Source organism: Geotrypetes seraphini, chromosome 5 (assembly GCF_902459505.1).
Source record: "Geotrypetes seraphini chromosome 5, aGeoSer1.1, whole genome shotgun sequence".
NCBI lineage: Eukaryota > Metazoa > Chordata > Amphibia > Gymnophiona > Dermophiidae > Geotrypetes > Geotrypetes seraphini.
In genome coordinates, this window is record NC_047088.1 from 251800924 (window position 1) to 251822628 (window position 21705).

Genomic DNA, 21705 nt, shown 5'->3' on the forward strand with positions numbered 1-21705 from the left:
TCTACTACCATTGCGCCAGAAAGGCAAGTTACCCGGATATCCTCATACTTACCATCCACCTAGCTATATACTGTACATTCTGACTGAGTGTAGTTGGTGATTCAACAGCAATCCTAATCTTTTCCTTGAGGGCACATGTCCCCCCTAGCGAGATCCTACTGCAAGAAGATACTGCATCACTTGGAAAACAGATCCTAGCAACAGGATTACTTTCTGCCATATCAAAGTGATGCTCATTTTTAGGTATTTGTGCTGCATCAAAGCAGCACAAGGACTGCCAGACTGGAAATAAGGTTGCTCTGCTGTATCCTTGAATTTCTTGTTTCTTTGCCAACCTATCTGCCATGCTGACCGCCAGAGGTCAGATTAGTTCACTGAGTGCTAGGTGGTCTGTGCACCAAGTGGACAAAGTTAAGTGTCAAGATAAAGCAGGAAGTGTGCCAATTCTGTAACAGCAATTACACAAATAATGTTCATTATTGAATATTCTCTATATATTACATTACATTACATTAGTGATTTCTATTCCGCCAATACCTTGCGGTTCAAGTCGGATTACATAAAAGTTTTCAGAGATTACATAAAAGTTTACATAAAAATTTACAGGAATAGCATAAGAGATGTCATAAGAGTTACATAAGAATTATCAAAGAGTTGTCGTTATCTTAAGGTGATAAATGTTGGGTAATAAGAATTACCAAAGAGTTGTCGAGATCTTAAGGTGGTAAGTGATGGGTAAATAGAGGCATTTTAGCAATAGTTGGGTAGTTAGAAGCATATTAGAGTATATTAAGGGTGTAGAGTGGGTAGGTGGGGTTTAGGTAGGAATTGGTCGTATTAGATAGGTTTTATGTATTTTTTGAAGAGTAGGGTTTTGGTATCTTTCTTGAAGGTTTTGTATTCTGGTTGATGGGAGTTAAATACAAAATTTATGTGATTCATATAACCTAACCCCTTAATCACAGATCAAAACTACTTTATTCTAATAAATAATAAAATTATAATGTGAAGTGCTCAGACCCACAACCGGAAGTGTTAGTATTTTGTGACATCAGCTGCTGAAGAGAGAGGTCCTTTGAGGCCTCTTAAACGCTATCAAGCCACAGAACTTGGAGGATTGTCTTAGTCAGAGGGCTCCTTTTGCAGCTACAGACAGGCACACCCCCCCCCCTTGAACAACAGCTGACATCAGCTGCTGGAAAGAGAGTTCCTTTGAGGCCTCAAGTGCCATCAAGCCGCGGAATGTGGCCCATGGACGCATATCCGTGGGCGCATGTCTGAAGGGGAATGCCCAAAGTGGCAGAACACACCCCTTTGGAACCCCTTCAGAGCCTTGAGGAATCAGGGGCAGATAATTATTTTGGAGCGATATGGGGAGGAAAGCGAAAGTAATACCATCTACCTCTCTAAAGGGGCCTGTGGATAAACATCTGGTCCCCCCTGTAGATGTCTCCAATCTTGGTAAAGTAAATACATGTCTTTACTCTGTTTCCTTATCCTCGGGTGAACAGTCACCTCCTCCTCAACCTGGATCAATTTCCGAAGGGAGGGAAGGGTCTGAGCCCAAAGAAGGGAAAGACTCATCTCCTTCACAAATAATAGGTTTGGATTCACTATAGGAATCTTTAAGAAAGAGCAAAAATTCTATCACTGCTCCACTTTCAGTTCCGGTGCAAATGATTTCTGGATAAGATACTAGCTCTATTTCTTTAGATGAGATAGTTACATTTCAAGACGTTTGGTTAATGGAGAATCAAATAGAAACTTCTTTGCAAAGTACTGTTTCTAAATTGTGTCTGTTTTCAACAGAAAGGTGACAACATGAAACTCAATCTCAACTGAAAACAGACTTGATAAAGTGGATTCTTCAGTTACAACTTTGCAAACTTCAGTAATATCTAATATTAAGGATAGTACACCACTACATTTTCAATGGGAAAAAATGGAAAATCTAACTTAAGGTTCTGAAATTTTTCTGTCTCCCATTTCTTGGCACCATTGGAGCTCCTGAAGATGTATATGAGGGATGTCCTCCAATATTCTCAAGTAGATAGCTTTTCTCCGGATAATATCTATTACATCTCTAGAAACTCCAAAAGCATTGCTGAAGAAGTGGGATCATTTGGTATCCCCTGATAGTTTAAATATTTCTCAATTCCTGGAATCATCCAAAGATAGAGCTAGGTAAGCTACTTTAGTAGTCACATTTCAGACAGAATTGGAACTGCAAACAATTTTAAAATTGTATTTTGCTAAGAAGCAAACTTTGTTCTGTGGTCAGCTCTGAACAATGTTTCCAGATGTGGCCAGACAGATACAATTTCGTAGGAGGAAGTTTCTACAGCTGATATCTAAGGTTTTAGCTGTGGGGGCTACATTTTTTCTTAAATTCCTTTGCAAATGTCTAGTCACCTTTGGAAGTGACAAATATATATTTGTGGATCCATCCAAATTACAGTTATTTCTTAAAGATACTGTACTTCAGATAGTTTCAGAAAATTAACCTTTATGGCTGATGATAAATAACAACAAATATAACTATGATTACGCTATAGGGGATAAATGAAGATAGACAAGACCTTTGCGGTGTTTTCACCTCATGAGGTCTCTCTGATACCCCTGTAATCAATATGAATATATGAATGCATGTTCACATCACTGGGAATTTTTGTGTTTTGGTGATTTTGTACTCTTTTGTTTCACATTTTCAATCCGTAAGAATGATGATAAATGTGACTTATTTGAAAGAATTTTTTGCCTGTCTGTAGAAATGATAGAGATGAAAAATATTTGCTTAAATATATTTCCTAACCCATTAAGGAACAAGACAGTCCCAATAATGTGGACTAAATTTAATAGTTACTTTACTATGGCATTTTCCTGATTTTTCTTTGATTTCTTTATATTATGTTGTACAACAAAGTGAATAATAAATAAGTAAGTAAGAGTTGTCAATTTAAAGTTGCTGTTTTTTAAAGGATGGGAATATTTAATCCAGTTTAAAGTCCCCCTAAATGTGTTTTGGTATATGTTATACAGTATTAGTATGTCAGTGACCTGAATTAGCACTGCAGTTAATCTATTACTAAGGTTGGCATTAATTTCACACAAGGTAAATCCCTAATTAACTCTTCTTGCGAAAAATAAACATCACCGATCAGTATCTAGCACCTTTTTGTAAAATCTTTTGATCAAACACATTATTTCACCTGTCAACACTATCAATTAATTTAAGTAACTTTCTTCTCATGCAGGCTCAGCTCTAAAAATGCATATTTTCCTCAGAAAATGAGTGCTCTTAAATCCTTCCCATCCACCATCAGAAGCAGCTTCTGATATCAGCACTCCCTCAGGATTGAGAATTACAGAACTTCTAAGGCAGTACTTCTAACAAAAGTCCTATGATTCACACAAACAATTTGATCAATTGTGCTATATACATTGTCCTTGCGTTCAAATTTTCATATGTCAAGAAACACACAAGAACTATTTTTTGGTTGGTACTATTATGAGAATATTGTCTTTGGGTTTGAATTGTGTTTTTTGAAGAGTACTGTCAATTAACTCCTTACAGATAGGGGATTATAGCTTTTATCCAGCTCCTAGTACCAAATAACCTATTTCATGCCACTTTATATCAGGATGTTATTGTTGGATGTGATGTATCTGTACCATAACCGTTTCATCACTTCAAAATAGTACACAGCCTTATCTTTTTTTTAAATGATTTTTCTGCAGAATATATTTTTCCTTTGAATTATTGTATTGTGTTGTACCTAAAGACCCCCTAAATATTAACTTAATTTTCATTCCACTCACTTTATCCAAGGTTCTATTGACCATTCTGATCTGGTAGCTGACCTTTTGAAGGAATTGTCGAATCACAATGAGCGTGTTGAAGAAAGGAAATCTGCCCTCTGTGAATTGCTTAAGATCACAAGGGAAGATAACCTGGGAGTTTGGGATGAACACTTCAAAACCATTTTGCTTTTGCTGCTGGAAACACTGGGTGACAAGGATGTAAGTAATCTAATCTTCAATTTCTGGATCGCTCTATGCCTAAATAAGGTTCAAGGCGATTTATAAATTAAGAAGCTCATTTTGTGAAAAGTTACAATTCTGGAGTACAGAATGTGTGGATTACAATAAAGGTTATCTTAGAAATACAAAACTGTTGCACAAACATTCAATCAAGAGAGACATTGAATTGACATTAGAATACCAATGCATCTGAATTAGAAATACAATACAGTTAATCTGGCTTACCTCCTCACATTGGTGCTTTATAATGCTAATTTGTCCTGTCTTTAGATACTCTCTCTGCCGTATTGATAGGCAGCATGGCCTTCTTGAGGCCTAGATACACTAAAGTCAGTGATCGTCTAACAGTCTTCGCTAAAGTGGTTTTGATTGATTTAGCAACGATCGCACTTGAGACCCGATGCAGAAAACGGCACACAGCATGGTTTTCTGTACGGCCATGCAAATAAGGTCATTAATATTGAAATGCCATGCATTTCATGCCGAGCGATTGATGCTCTAACATCACTTTGTGATACACCAAAAAAAAGCAACTGGTCAAGACCAGTTGCTTACAAGTCTTACCAATAGTTCAGCCCTGAAATTAATATAATAGTTATAACATTTGTACCATAAATACAGTTTTTACAATAGCAGGGACATATACATGTGTGCTATACTCATTGTGAGCATGCGTGTTGAAGGAACGTCTTATGTGTGCCTGTTAACAGCGTAAAATATAAAAGAGAGGGGAGAAGGCTAAAACAACGTAAAACTGTTCTAGAAACACCGCCTGTTCGTTTTTCATTTCCAAAAGCTCCAAAAGTAAAAAACAGCAGTGTTATAAAACGCTTTGCGACAAGAATACTTTACGGCTGATGCCTTCAACGCGCTCCAGTGACGTACGCCTATGATAGAAACATGACGGCAGATAAAGGCCAAATGGCCCATCTAGTCTGCCCATCTGCAGTAATCACTATCTCTTTCTCTCTCTGAGAGATCCCACGTGCCTATCCCAGGCTTTCTTGAATTCAGACACAGTCTCTGTCCCCACCACCTCTACCGGGAGACTGTTCCATGCGTCTACCATCCTTTGATTACTCCGGAGCCTATCACCTCTTAACTTCATCCTATGCCCTCTCATTGTAGAGTTTCCTTTCAAATGAAAGAGTCTCGACTCATGCGCATTTACATTACTTAGGTATTTAAACGTCTCTATCATATTTCCCCTCTCCTGCCTTTCCTCCAAAGTTTACAGATTGAGATCTTTAAGTCTGTCCCCGTATGCCTTATGATGAAGACCACGAACCATTTTAGTAGTCTTCCTCTGGACCGACTCTATCCTTTTTATATCTTTTTGAAGGTGTGGTCTCCAGAATTGTACACAATATTCTAAATGAGGTCTCACCAAAGTCTTATGCAGGGGCATCAATACCTCCTTTTTACTGGCCATACCTCTCCCTTATGTGCCCTAGCATCCTTCTAGCTTTCACCTACACCTTTTCAACCTGTTTGCCCACCTTAAGATCATCACATACAATCCCACCCAAGTCCCGCTCTTCTGTCGTGCACATAAGTTGTTCACCTCCTAAATTGTACTGTTCCTTCGGGATTTTGCAGCCCAAATGCATGATGACCTTGCATTTCTTAGCATTAAACGTTAGCTACAATAATCCATGCCTATGACTGATGGAGCAAATCTGGCACATGCATACATTGTCGCTGTATCGACTGGACGATTCTGCACATGTGTGAGAGTCGGACGGGATCGAACAGAGATTACGGCAAACCTCCGCGCAAGTCATTTGCCTACAAACTTGTTTGAGCATCAATCGCTGTTTTGGAATTGGCCAAAAAATCGGTCCACAGTGGACCGTGTTTATTGTGTTTAGCCCCCAAGTTCTTTACATGTAGTGATGCCTCTTATTGACATAGTGATAATAAGGTAGATGCACTTCTGGTTCTTTCTTCAGATGTGACCACATCATGGTTATTCTTGTCAGTAAAATGTTCTTATTTTCAATGGACAACACTGCTCTTCCAGATTTTGATATGATCTGTCTTGATATTTAACCCATTCCCTTGCCTGCAGTACATTTTCAATCATTTTAATAAATGTTTACATTTTTTAAAACTTTAAGAACATCATAATGAAACAGTGTCTCCTGGTCCCATCTAGCTCTTCTGGTTTTCAGTTTCTATCAAAGAATAAGCATGTGTTTTCTTCATTTTGTGCATATATACTTGTAGATTTTCATTGTTTATATCCTGGATACTGACTGATCAGGTGGTCCTTTAGGATAGGTTGAGAACAGGGAAATTCTGCCTGATATTCAGCGCAATCTAACTGGCCAGGAATGGCTTCTGGCCAGTTAAATAGCATTCGGCGAGCTAACTACTAATATTCAGCAGGAGATACTTGGCTACCTTTTCCTGAGTGTCCTGGCTAGAGGCTAACTGGCTCATGACTTAGCCAGCTAGCCACAAATATTTAGAAGCTGGCCCGCTAAGTTTAGCGCCTAAGATAGGCCGCTTAATTAATTTAATTTTCTATACTGTTCTCCCCAGGGAGCTCAGAACAGTTTACATGAATTTATTCAGGTACTCAAGCATTTTTCCCTGTCTGTCCCGATGGGCTCAAAATCTATTTAATGTACCTGGGGCAATTATTTAATGTGCCCATGGTCATAAGGAGCAGTGTGGGTTTGAACCCAGAACCTCAGGGTACTGAGGCTGTAGTTTTAACCACTGCAACACACACCTATTTTTGGCCATTAGAAGTTTAGCTAGTTATCGCTGAATATTGCATAGCCGACTTAACATTTTAGCAACCAAGACAATCCCGGATATTCAAATCCGGTCACTAGAAATGGCCTGGCATTGAATATCCAGGCTCAGTATCAACCACAGGAATTATCCAGGCTGCCTCCCGCAATCTGAATATCGGCCTTGTTGTTTAAAATCGGTGACTGGACAAACGCGTGCCAACAATTGAGAGCGGACAACTGAGCGCAAGACTTCAGCGCGCCGCTCTAAAAGCTTCTTTTAACGGGCTCCGACGGGAGGTGTTGGGGGGGATCCCCCCATTTTACGTAATAGTGTTCGCGCTGCAGTGTTGGGGAGTATACAGAAAACGTAACTTTTTACCTATTTTTTTTTTGAAAAGTTACATTTTCAGTATAATGGGGGGTTACAACCCCCCAAAACCAGCCCCAACGGCAGCGCCAACACTATCCCGCCCCGTCGGAGCCCATTAAAGAAGCTTTTAGAGCAGTGCGCTGAAGGCATGCGCTTAGTTGTCCGCTCTCAATTGTCAGCGCGCATTTGTATTCTATGTATTCTATGAATACCTTCATTCATCCGTACAATAAGTGATTTTTCCTTTCATTCCATTCTGAACTTTTTTTTCTGGAAAGAGGATTATTTTTGGAATGTTGCTGTATATCTTTTCTTTTTGAGCGTTTTTTCTTGGATCAAAGACTATTATACATCTTGTTCTGTTTCTCTGTGGCAAACCTTCATTAGGGCTTATTCCTACAATCCTCCTTTACAATAGCAAGATCATGATTACATGTGAGAAGGGTTGAAGTGCTTGCTAATAACGATGTATAAATGTATAAACCAAAACTATTTTTAGAAATATATTTGTTTCTTTTGGTTTTGTTCTTTTTTTGCAAGTAACGGATTGAAATAATTTCTTAGGTTACAAAAGGGTCATGGATTTGATATACTGCTTTTCAGTGGTACAACCAAAGAAGTTTGCCTTTGCTATATGCAGATACTTTCTCTGTTCCTATTGGGCTCATGATATAAGTTTTTGTACCTGGGGCCATGGAGAGCTCAGGCTCACAAGAAGCCAAGGTGGGAATTGAACCCAGTTCCCCAGGTTCTCGGCTCACTGCGCTAACCATTAGGTTACTCCTCCACTCAATCATGAGAGAACGCATGGCAGAATTAACTCATTCAAATACATACAGTACTGTTGATGGCCAACTCCAGGCTCAGGCTTTAAAGCTGTGGCACAGTGAACTTGTGTGCCCGGGGGCTGACAGGACTCAGAGCAAACAGCTTTAGAAGACATTCTCCTTCAACCCTTGGTCAGTGAGTGTAGGGTGAAGACTTTAAATAATAAACTATAAGGAGAGGAAATCTCTAAGAACACCTCAAGTAGATGATCCAGATTCAGTGATGCAGAACTGCAGCTCTCCCATACTGAGTTCAGGGGAATTCGAAAGGAAAGGTGAAATTTTGAGGAATCACACGAGCTGGAAGCTCTAGTATTAGTTTAAGGAGAGATAAATAGATCTCAAATGGAAGTCAGCAGTTTTGCAGTACAACTGACAGATTGTGATTTATGTGTTTAAATAATAGTTTCCACTTTTTTTGTCAGTATTCAATCAGAGCTCTGGCATTGCGGGTACTACGGGAAATTCTGAGGAACCAACCAGCGAGGTTTAAAAATTATGCTGAGCTGACTATCATGAAAACTCTGGAAGCTCATAAAGATTCTCACAAAGAGGTAAATGCATTGTGTTTTGTTTCTACATGCTTCTGTTATGAAATGGATAGAAAGTCGAATAATTTTTTTGGCCTTAGTTCTCCATCTTTGACACTCTATTTACTTCCCAAACTGGGTGGCAGCAAGAAGTGCTAAGGCCTGAGGGCTGAGGTATAAGAGTACCATTAGCACCACTGAGTGGCCAGCAGGGGCCACTCTTGCATCAGGACCTGTTTTCCTTTTCCAGCCCTGACAGTTGGGGACTACAAACTTGGATTTCCTACACTACAACCATGGGACTAATCCAAAGTAATTCATTTTTATGTAATTGTCAGCGCAGGTACAGATCAAAATACATTTTTTTACGGGTAGACTGTCATTATCCAAACCACATTGCCAAGTTGACAGGTTATTTTTTATTCCAAACAATATAATTCATAATACATCCCATCCCCCAAAGTAGCTTTCAAAATTGATTACTCAGTGATGGATACTGCCTTCTGACACTTGCATATTTCAGCATTTCTTTTCCTCCACTCTAAGGGCAGGTTTAAAATATGCTCATAGTGGATGAAAGGGCCATCTCAAGTTAGAGCTGAAGATAAATAATTTACTTATTATACCTCTAATGTTATGGTGTTTCATTGTTGAATCAGCATAAGTATACTGCAGTAGGACAGCTAGAAAAAAAATCAGCTAAATAATTTGCTCAATGAGAAAGCAGCATCAGGACTACAGAGAAATAAGATTTCAAGGGAAATTTTTCATTTGAAGTCTGACGGAAAGCAGCATACACTCTGCATCAGGAAATTTTACTTTTTTGGGTTGCTTTGGAATTCATAACTCATTTATGGCATATTTATTATCACTTCCCTATTATGAGAGTTAAAATATATTAAATGGTGTATATCTACATCATGTGGATTCTTTCTCTACACATATGCAGATGTGGATATATAGAGATAGTTGAGACCACTAATATGTCTAATTGGCAAAGGAGTCTCTCTCCTTATTTGTTCATCTTACAGTACGGTATATGCAGAACATGTAATGAGAGAAGATTAGAAGATGATGAAAGAGGTTTCAGAACTGAAGGAAGGAATATCAACAACCTCTGATGTGCTGATGACAGTACAACGATATCAGGGAGTGAAGAAGATTTAAAAGTCCATATTGATAAAATTAAGACACTAAAGGAGACAAAAACAGAATCTAAAAAGATAAAACTGATGACAATAAGAGCAACAGCCAGCTTCAGAATTGATGATCAAGATATTAGTCATAGACAGTTTTTACCTTTTAGGATAAATCATCAACAACAAAGATTCCAGTATCGAGGTATTTGCCTCAGGATAGCACATGGAGCAACTGCAGTGAAGGATTTCAAGTCAACAAAAATTCTAATTATACAGACAACATTTTTTTGTTACACTGTATGGGTGCGAAAGTTGGACCATGAAAAAGCAAGACAGAAAGAATATTGAGATATTTGAGTTGTGGTGTTGGAGATGACTGTTACGAATATCATGGCTAGCCAAGAAATCAAATAGATGGGTTCTTGACCAAAGAAAAGCTGAATTCTCACTAGAAGTTCACATGGCTAGACGGAAATGATCATATTTCAGCCATATTATGCTAGGAAAGGTTGAAGGAGAAAGAGGGCATAGAGGAAAAGCAATAAGCTGGATTGACACAATCACAGCAACAATGAATGCTCCATTCAAAAGCCACTGGAAACAAATAGAAGACGGGATATTCTGGAGAAAGTCAGTCTCTATGGTCGCCAGGAGTTGACTTTGTCTTGCTTGCAGAAATATTTAAAAAAACATTTAAAATAATACTAAATAGTTATATCTCAACAAAATGCATATTAAAAATCCACAAAATGCCAGGAAAATATCATTAAATTCATCATGAACAAAGTAACAAAAGAAAATATAGAAAAATGGAAGACACCCCCCCCCCGAATGCTCAACAAACAGTCAACCTCTTAGGCATTGAGGTGGCTGAAAAAATTCATCATTGCACCCAGATAAACCTTAATAGCAAACTAAAACTCCACTCCTTGTTTCACTCAGATAAACCTTCCTAAGAACTGTAAAAATGGCTTTGTCAAGGAACTTCACAAGGTTAAATCAAACATAACTGTGCCTTTTTCTGCTGCCCTCTAGATATCATATACTGCATTTCATCACTGACGATTCTTCTTCTGGCCCAGCTGGGAGACACTTTGGAATGGATTCAGTTAATAACGTTCAAATTTTGGTGCGGGGAAAAAAATCGACACCGAACGGTATTCTATAACAGCATTCTGGAATTAGCACCCTTCATAGAACAGTGCATAGCGCCAGGATCTGCATTCAACAGTGGGCACAAGCAGTTACACCAACTGAAATCAGTTGTAAATCCCGGTGTACAAATCGGACACAGATCCACACTATTTTATAAAACTGCATGCATTCGATAGGGAATGTTCCTAATCTCCCATGACTGCACCTCCTTTTCAGATCTGCATAGAAACACGTGGAGGGGCATAACGAAAGGAACGTCTAAGTCCGTTTCGTCCAAGTCGCAAGTTGTCCAAAGTAAAAAACAGCTTAGGAAACATTTTTGAAAAATATGTCCAAATTATTTTCTGTTTCGAAAATCGTCTAAGTATACGTCCTGCCGATCTGATCATCCAAGCTGCTAAATCGTCTATCTTTATACCACATTTTCGTCCAACTTTTCATCCAAGTCAAAAACGCCTACAACAAGCCCTGTTGAACGTGGGAGGGGTCTGCAAAGTGATGGACTGAACACCCAAACATGGCACCTAAATAGTGGGGTACCTTACAAGGCATTGCTGTGAACTTCACAAAAAGGAAGCCATGTCATCATCTCACTACAGCTCCCTTATAGGTCATGGTGAGCCCCCCAAACCACCACCAGAATCCCCTAGACCCACTTATCTACCACCCCAATAGCCCTTATGGCTGCAGGAGCCAATTCTATGCCAGTACAAAAGGGTTTTGGGAGTGTATAGGGGAGTGCACATGCTTCAATATCAATGCAGTGATTACAGGGGCCTATGGGCATGGGTCCTCCTTTCCATGGGTCCCTAACCCACCCCCAAGACAACTTAAGATGCCTCTGTGCAGCACAACTAGGCTTTCCTATGCCAGGCTGCCAGGTGATGATGATCTGGAGGCACAATTTTCAAGTTGTGATTAATATTTTTATGGGGGTGTGGTGTCAGTGATCACAGGGGTAGTGTGTGGGGGTCTGTAGTTTGTGTCTGCAGTGCTTATCTGGTGACTTTAGGTGGGTTTTTGTGACTTAAATGCAAGGTGACTTAAATGCAAGGTGAGCATTCACAAGAGAAGAGCTTGGGCAAGGCATGAGAAAACCCAAAATTTATGTGTATAACTTACAGAAAATACTGTAAATTTCACACTAAAGTGCTGCATTAAGGTACATTCATTTCTGCCTGCTATTGACTTGATATAAGTGAACAAGCCTAAATGTAGGGGACACTCATTGAAGTTACAGGGAAATACTTTTTAAACCAATAGGAGGAAATATTTTTTCACTCAGAGAATAGTCAGGCTCTGGAACGTGTTACCAGAGGATGTGGTAAGAGCAGATAGCGTAGCTGGTTTTAAGAAAGGTTTGGACAAGTTTCTGGAGGAAAAGTCCATAGTCTATTATTGAGAAAGACATGGGGGGAGCCACTGCCTGCCCTGTATTGGTAGCATGGAATATTGCTACACCTTGGGTTTTGGCCAGATACTAGTGACCTGGTTTGGCCACCGTGAGAACGGGCTACTGGGCTTGATGGACCATTAGTATGACCCAGTAAGACTATTCTTATCTGGTGCCCAGATGCTATTATAGAATTAGCACTTGGCATTGCATCTAAGCTTTTAACTTGTGGTGCCCAGTTAAACCCTGGAAACCAGTAGTAATAATATGACTTCTAAATGGTTGATTTTATGTTTGTTAATGGAGAAAGCAAAGTTGCTTGCCTATAACAGGGATTCTGTGTAGACAGCAGGATAAATTGGACACGGAGACCTGTTCACCTTCCTGAGAGTTGATTCTAATTAGAGAATGACATGGGGACTGTGTACCGCGGTAAACCATGGGTCACCGCAGTAAATCCGCAGGAATGGGGACAAGACCTTTCACCGCCCTGCGGGAATAGGGACAAGACCTTTTACCGCCCCATGGGAGCGGTGAAAAGTCTTACTTCTGTGGTAAAAAAAAATTGCGTCCGTATCAGACTCAGCATCTTCTCCTCAGCTCCTCTTGCGCCTATTTTACCTTCAGGAGCCAGTAATCCTTTTTCTTCTTCTCTACCCACTATTTTAAGTTCTTGTAAACCGCGTCGAGCTCCATTCTCATGGAGATGATGTGATATATAAACTTAAGGTTTAGATTAGATTAGATTAGATTAGCCATGCCACGATGAAGACAGAAGGAACCTAAAACCAAAGCCTGAGACCAATGTGATTTGAAGAATAAAATTACCAGACAACAAAAAGAAAAAAAATAAATTTATTTTATATTTTGTGATTAGAATATTTCAGATTTGAAATATGTATCCTTCTAGAGCTGGTATTAGACATAACTTGGGACTGCAAAGTTCAGGCTGTGCTTCTTTAGCTTCCAGCTGGCTTAGGGCTCTCTCTCTGATCTGGGGACAGTTGCCCTAGTTACACTCCCCTAACATTATTCTTGCCATGTGTGACTAAAGTATTCTGTTAGCTTGATTTTTCTATGTATTGTTTATTCAGTTTTTTGATTGAACGCTTTTTCGATACTACAAAGCATTGTACAAGGTATAAAATAACATTTAAACAAAAATATAACAATTAAAACATACTTTTCTATGAAAACTGCAAGACTGACAACAATACATACTAGGTAAATATGGACCAACAGGCCATGGACACAAATAGGGAAGGGGGGGAGGAAATACAATTGATGTAGAAAATGTAGCATTCTGTAGTAATTTGGTTTGTTCAGTTTTCTCAATAGTGAAGGAGATATTTATGAAAGGGAGGGGAGATGGGTTTTGTTGAACCCTGCTGTGTTTTATTTGTGTTTATAAAATGACAATTGTCAGAGGAGAAGCTTCCGCCCACACATATGCGACTGCAGGGCGGCACAGGCAGGCTTCTCCTGCATCAGTTTCTTTTCTAAAGCGCCGCGAAGGTAAGGGGGAGGGAGGGAGATAGATTTGGCCGGAGGTAGGGAGGGAGGGAAGGGGCCACATGCGCGATCGGTGCCCACACGCCTTCCTTCCCTTAAGTTTCTTTACACCGCGAAGGTAAGGGGGAGAGAGGGAGATTCTTGGGCCGCTGAAGGGCGGTGAGGTGGCAAGAGGGAAGGGTGAATGCTGCGGGGATGGGGTGGTGAAGGGGACGGCAGGTTTGGGGATGGGGCAGTGAAGGGGATGGTGGTCCGGTGACAGAGCAGTGACGGGGACAGATTTTTTCCCCATGTCATTCTCTAATTCTAATCTACAAAGTGAGGTACCAGCGTGGGAGTGGCTACCTGTAAGATCCCCGAACATGCTCAAACTGTAACGTTATCTTAGAGCTCTGAGAAAGCTTCTCTCTCTCTCTCTGTTGGGCTAGATGGATCATTGGTTTGACCCAGTAGGGCTGTTCTTATGTTCTTAGATGACATTACTCACTTTTGTTTCCAATTTTTACTCTTTCTACAGAGAATCCTCATCACAGGTAAGCAACTTTGTTTTACATTGAATATGAATGTGACATACCTGAGCACAAACACCGATTCAAAATCTGTCTGCTTTGGTTGACAGCTATACCTCGTGTTAAAATAACTTGCCAAGATTTTGTTCCTGCAGTGCAAGAGCAGTCTGTTCCCAATAATAATTCATTGTTTGGCGTCTTTTGAATGAAAGATCTCAATTTTTTCCATTATTGAACACTGTCTCCCTGTGCCCCAGACTGCCATTCTTGTAATTTGGACTTAACTGTGTAAATACAATTATTGAACTAATTAAATTATAATCGAGAGCCGGAGCCAGGTCAGGTTTTCAGGATATCCACGATAAATATGCATGAGATAGATTTGCATCTCAAGGAGGCAGTGCATGCAAATCCATCTCATACATATTCATTGTGGATATCCTGAAAACCTGACCTGGCTCCGGCTCTCGAGGACCGGAATTGCCTACCCCTGGCCTACTAATACAGACAAGATGGAAAGTTGGGATTTCTTTGTTAAAGAAATATCTTCCCTTACCAAACAGTATGGTTTATGGTTTATTTCACATTTGCTATACTGTCATTCCAAAACAGGTCCAGGTGGTTTACAAAGAAGAATAAAAACCACAATAAAAATAGGAGAGTGCCAATGAACACATGATAAACCACGCAAAGGGTCAGTCAAAATCAGCCATAAAAGTTTATAGTGGATTACTGTGGATTAAGCTGTCCTTTCATAATTCCTCTCTTTTTCATTTGAACTGCACATTAATGGATATAAATTGGTTTTCTCTTTTCTAGGTTGTTAGAGCAGCTGAGGAAGCAGCTTCCACTTTGGCCAGTTCCATCCACCCTGAGCAGTGCATCAAAGTCCTGTGCCCAATCATTCAGACAGCAGATTATCCTATTAACCTAGCTGCTATCAAAATGCAGACGAAAGTTATTGAGCGGATTTCCAAAGAATCCTTACATCAGCTCCTTCCTGATATCATCCCTGGATTATTACAGGTACAGTGGATATACAAATTATATCATCCCTTTATCATAAAGGAATTTGTGCTTAATGTGAGAATAAAATGACATATAACATTTAGGGGGTAATTCTGAAAACCAACTGGGGCCTAGTTGTTAAGACCATTTGGATCACTGGCAGGGGACGTCCCAAAGCAGCCTCCTGCCGCTCAACTGTTCGGGGCTGGAAGACTATTTTTTTTCCCTTTTTTTTTATGGTGTCATTCTCTAGTTGTAATGGACACACGGAAAAGCACACAGTGAGCCATTGAGTACATCAGCCTGCAGAATAATGTCATCGCTAAACCGGTTCAACCAGTTTAACGACGATCATTAGACAAATGGTGACTTTATGCATGCAGGCCTGAGTTGTGGTCAAATACTTAAGTTGGAAACCCCTACTATAATCTGTGCATGCAATGAGGGGGCTAGTTTGAAATAGTTTTCACTCACGGTGACTTGTTACCCTGGATTACAACAGTTACATGTCAGGCTGTGGGGACTAGGGTGAGGGGGACACATTAAACTGTGGGGGTTGGACAAAGTGTCAAACCATGAAAGAGAGAGAGAAGCAGGGAAGAGGGGAAATGCCGCTATCCAAGCCCTAATGCTGTCTTCCTTTCTGGGTAGTCTAGAGCAGTGGTTCTCAACCCTGTCCTGGAGGTCCACCAGCCAATCGGGTTTTCGGGATAGCCCTAATGAATATGCATGAGACAGATTTGCATGCCTGTCACATCCATGATATGCAAATCTCTCTCATGCATATTCATTAGGGCTAGCCTGAAATCCCGATTGGCCTGGTGGTCCTCCAGGACAGGGTTGGGAACCACTTCTCTAGAGAACCAGTCTTCATTGATAACTACTGATTCCTCACATATCCGCAAGAACTCTAAGATCTTCATCCCCTCTCTTAAGACTTTTTGCACCCACCGTATAACCTCCTTTACTGTTACTGCTCCCCTTATTTGGAACTCCTTACCCCCCAATATCAGGGAAGAATCAAATTTAGATAAATTTAAAGGTTCTCTAAAAAGTTTCTTATTTAAAGATGCCAGGCAGTATGAACAATACCCCCTCTCCTCCTGTTTTACCCTTTGTTCTCTTTTTCTTAATTTTATTGTAGTTCACCACTTTCCCTCTTGTATCCCATTAGTTTGCCCTGTCTTTGTAATATGTTACTCGGCTGTTATTGAATCCCCCTGATTTTATCATACTATGTACAATTGCTTAGAATTAAGATAGACGATAAATCATATATTTATTAAACTTGAAACTTGCTGTATACACAGCCCAGGAAGGAGAAAGACGTCAGGATTTGTGTAGCCACATCTCCTGTTACCAGGCTGGGTTTTCTGTGGTCACCTTCCCCTTTGAGCCACTGCCCTTCTGAACATTGAAACTACATGTTTTAGGGAGGGAGAGGAAGATGGGATACAGGGAAGTTGTAGAGGAGATAGGGAGAATATGGAGTTGCTGCAACATAGGGATGAAAACCAAGGAACCCACTTTTATTCATAAATAACCTGATTCCACATGATCTTCCGAGAACCTTAAGATCTGCATCACAGCATCTTCTTCATGTCCCATCCCTAAAAATCATTAGTACCCGTATGGCTTCTTCTTTTGCAAGGAAAGCCCCAACAATATGGAATTCGTTACCATCATATTTAAGGTCCAAACAAAATTTAGATAAATTCAAGAGCGGCCTCAAAAGCTTCTTATTTAAAGATGCATATGACTGTTAATCAACCTATGGGACCTTCCTTGCTCATTTTCAACACCAAAATTGATTTTTCCCTTTCCCCTTGTTATTATCCTTAATTGTTCTCTCGTTCACTCACTGGTCATTTCTCATTTAGATTACTGCAACTCTCTATATAACGGAACTATTCAAAAAGAATTACGTCGTCTGCAGCTCATTCAAAACACGGCAATCAAACTTATCTATAAGGTTGGGAAATATGATCATGTCACTCCTCTTCTGCGAGAAGCTCACTGGCTACCCATTACCCACCGTATCACCTATAAAACTTTAATGCTGGTCTACAAAATCAAACTTTTGCGTCTCCCATCTTTTCTCGATAAACTCATCATCCCTTTTTGCCCTTCCTGGACTCTTAGATCGGCTGATCAGAATTTACTGACCATACCTTCCATCAAAGAATTCTATTACACTAGAAAAACTCATTTTTACGTTGTAGCTCCAACTTTATGGAACGTCATGCTACCTCAACTCCGCCTTGAAAATTCACTCGACAAATTCAAGATTAAACTAAAAACGTTTTTATTCCAAGACGCGTACCATAGCATTTAAATATTTCTTCTCCAACAGCTAGCAAACTAAATATGAACTACTTTTAAGAAGTGATCCCCTTTCCTGATGTTTTAGCCTCCCCCTCTCATCCTCTCTCTTTTTTTTTTTTTTAAATTCTTTATTCATTTTAAACACATCATCAAGTGTAACAAATTATATCAATATATCACAATATGTATCACTTGAAAATCTTACATAAATAATCATAAAATATAAAAATTATCCCCCCTCCTACCCAATCTTCTTCAAGTACAACCAATAACCTAATTCAAATAAAAACAAACTTATTAAAAACAATCAAATTTTCTCCCCCCCCCAATAAAAATATATATATCTACCAACAGGAAAATGATGTTCACTCATTGCAATAACTTTCTAATGGCCCCCAGATCTTTTTAAAATTATCATAACTTCCTTTCTGCAAAGCAATTGCTTTTTCCATTTTATAACTTCCTCTCTTTTTAATTTGTTTTTTAATGATGTAATTGTTAACTTTCCCTTTCCCCTTCACCCTCAAGCTCATGTTCGTATTTGTAATTTGTCCATTTAATGTTCACATTTCCCCTCCCCTTATAATAATTTATTTTAACCTTTCATTTTTAACATTGTAAACCGGCCAGGTGCTCGTCGATGGTCGGTATATTAAAATTAATAAACTTGAACTTTCTTTCAAATTGTATTTCTCCCCACTATCCTATTGTCTCATGTAAGTAAAGTTATGTCATTAATAGTTTGTTAACTGGACCCCTTTTTACATTTTTTTATTGTTAAACGCTTAGAATTTATGATTAGCGTTTTATCAAATTTAATAAACTTAAAAACTTAAACTTAGGGGACAGGGAATTGCTGGACAATAGAATGGAGTAAAACGGGTAGACATGAATCGCTTGTTCTTTTAAAAAATACTAGGACTAGGGGACACTACTAAAAAACACCAGAAAACCAAACCAGAGAAAATATTTCTTCCCTCAATGTGTAATTAAACTCTGGAATTTATTGCCATAGAGTGTGGTGAAAACAATTAATTCAACAGGGTTTGGATAATTTCCTAAAAGAAAAGTCTCTAAGCCATTTAACATAAGAACATCAGCAATGTCTCCGCTGGGTCAGACCTGGGGTCCATCGTGCCCAGCAGCCCGCTCACGCGGCGGCCCAACAGGTCCAGGACCTGTGCAGGAAAATGTACTGCTTATTTCCAGGATAAACTGCATAAAATCGGTTTTACTCTTTTGGGTTTTCACCAGGTATTTGTGAGCTGGATTGGCCACTGTTAGAAACAGGATCCTGGGCTGGCTTAATGGACCTTCATTCTATCCCATGTTTTTATGGGATAGAGAGAAGGGACAGGACGCTGCTGGACCATAGGGGTAGAGGGAAGAGAGAGAGAGGGGGGGGGGGAGAAGGAGGTGCTGGACTATATGGATGGAAAAAAGAGAGGAATGGGCAGTAGGGCTATGGAGTCATTATACCAAATCTTCAATTCTGACTCCTAGAAAAAGTGAATTGATATTAGGCTTTAACTTATATTTACTAGTACTTTAGATCCCGGACCAAAAAAATCTATATAAGAGTAAAATTATATAGTTACCATATATTATAATATTGTAAGCTTTTATTTTGAAGCTGGCACTGGAGTCAGTACATTTTTATCAATTTGATTACAGGACAGGGAGATGGTGGGCTCAATGTGTGGGTGAAGAAAGAGGAAAGTTGGGCTAGAAGTAGGTAGGAAGTCGGGAGGGGAGATGCTTGGCATGGTGGAACCATGTGGGAGAGATCATAGCGTTCATAGGGAGATGAGCGAATGGAGAATATAGAGAGTAGAATCGTCGTACTAGGAAGTGAGTGGAAGAAGAGGCCAGGGGAGGAGCAGGATTGTAGATTTCGAACACCAAACCTTTGACTCTGACTTTGCTGCTTTTCTACTGTTCAACTTATACTGATATTAGGCTTAGAGGCCTAGATTCTAAAAGTGGCGCCATTAGGAAGGCCCTGGTAGGCGCTCTTTCGGCACCTGAGTTGATTGTTCTAATTGGCTATTAATGACCACACTGTTAAAATCCAATTAAAAACAAATTACAGGAAAAAAAAGTAGGCACCGGAAACACGTCTATGCAGACGCTTAATGGCTCTGAACGTCAAAAGAGGCAGGGTTTATTTTCAGCGCCGCTAAGTACAATTATGAGTTGAAGGTAGGTGCCAGAAAAGTAGACCTACATTTCTGGCCCCTACCTTCAACATAGGCTGTAATTCTGAAAATGACGCCATAATCTTACATGCAATTGGCGATGTGATTTCAGGCGCCTGCCGATTATGCTGCCACTTTAAGAATCCGGGCCTAAATGTACAGGTAAATGTAACTTATTTTTTTCTAGTACTTTACATTTAGGACAAAGTTATGTATATATAAGTATAAAATGATAAATTTATCACCCAGAATTGCTTATCTCTCCACAGTGCTGTTTCACAATTCCTTTCATTCATAAATGTACACTTGGCATCCTTGAATTTTGAATATGAAGTTCCCTTTAATGCCAATTAGCCATTAAGAAAATAATCTTGAATAACCGATATACAGATTTAGAACTTTCTTTTTCTCTCTTGTTTTAGGGGTATGATAACACAGAAAGCAGTGTTCGTAAAGCTAGTGTGTTTTGCCTGGTAGCAATTTATTCAGTGATTGGAGAAGAACTGAAGCCTCACCTTGCACAACTTACAGGGAGCAAGGTATGGTATATAATAGAAGTTGCATTATATGTTGTACTTTTGTATGAATATTAGAGGCTGAACAAAGCTGGTGGTTTTTCTTTCAGCTGAAACTGAATCCAAAGCCAAAATTTGCTTCTTAGTGTTAATTTAAAACCATCATGCCGCCCCCCTACCCCTAGCTGCCCTTCACTGAGATCTGGCCCTCCCAGCTGTATTTTAAGAAGCCCTGGTAGTCTATTGGCCTCTTCCTGGACAGGAATGAGGCTTCACAAGGCTGCCATAGGAAATTCTGATGGCCATTTTGAGATTGGATTCAGCCTATGCAGCAGCGTCTGAAGATTGCTTCTGCATCTGCTAATTCCAGTCTCAAAATGGCTGCTAGGACCTCCTGCAGCAGCCTCAGCAGCTGTTTCAACTGAGCAGCAGTACAGAGCAGGAATGAGTGGACTATTGTAAGCCAGTCAGGGCCTTCGGCCCCTCCCACTGCATCCTAAGATGCAGTGGAAGGGGGAATCTCTGGTCATTGCAGCAGGGAGTGAGCTTCCCTCCTGCCCTTTGCTCTCCCAAAGGTACGGGGAGGGGGATTCTGGGGATATGGGAAAGGGCCCGGGGATAGGGGAGGGCGGAGATGTCAGAGAAGGTACAGGATATCAGGGGGATATCGGGATGTCAGGAGGGATATGGGGGATATTAGGGGTGTCGGGAGATGTTGGGATGTCAGGTGTAGGGCTCCGTGGCTCAGCTGAGCCACCAGGAATCCCCTGAAAACCGTCTTAGCTGATGGGGATTCCTTCTGCTGCGATCAGCTGATGGGAAGCCTATGAGATTTTTTTTTTTCACTCTTTGGGTGGTGGGAGAGGAAGTAAGGGGGGGTGTCATGACTTTAAATACTCCAATGGTCTTCTTGTCAGTTTAGGCATCTCTATGGAACTTAGACGCAACTCAAACAGGTCTAACTGCCAACGTCTAAGTTCCGTCAAGGAAAGTTTTAATTATGGCTGGGGTATATCCAGATTGAAGCCCGCCCATAACACACCTCTCGACACGTCCCTTTGCTCTCTGGACACACAGCAGCTTAGAAGTGCTGCTGCACATCCAGAAAGTTGGTTTTGATTATCGGCACTTAGACGTCCAAGTGCCAACTTAGGCTGGCTTTTGATTATGAGCCCAATAGTGAATACTGTGGAACATCCTGCTCTAAATAGCCTCTCGTTTTAAGTGTAAGGAGCCTTAGGTAGTTTTTTGCATTGACTGTTAGCATGTGCTGTTAAATCAGTGCTGCAGATACAGCTAACATGGAATGAAGTGCAGGATAGACAAGGACTGCATTTTGTAATGCCACCTCTGTAGATGTGAACTGCAGCACAAATAACGTGTGGTAAAGATTTGTTCTCTACATTCACTTTGTGGGAAGATGAATTAATACAGAG

At 40.1% G+C, this 21705-nt stretch overlaps 1 protein-coding gene across 11 annotated transcripts in view; it reads left to right on the forward strand.

The window, feature by feature from the left end:
- The window catches only part of CLASP1 (cytoplasmic linker associated protein 1), a 506270-nt gene that overhangs the window by 474278 nt on the left and 10287 nt on the right, over positions 1–21705 (forward strand). For all 11 annotated transcript variants that reach the window (XM_033944379.1, XM_033944384.1, XM_033944387.1 and 8 more), the window contains 4 exons: positions 3830–4020; positions 8411–8539; positions 15043–15249; positions 20177–20293. In XM_033944379.1, the coding sequence (XP_033800270.1) occupies positions 3830–4020; positions 8411–8539; positions 15043–15249; positions 20177–20293 (644 nt within the window). The remainder of the gene's footprint in view (positions 1–3829; positions 4021–8410; positions 8540–15042; positions 15250–20176; positions 20294–21705) is intronic.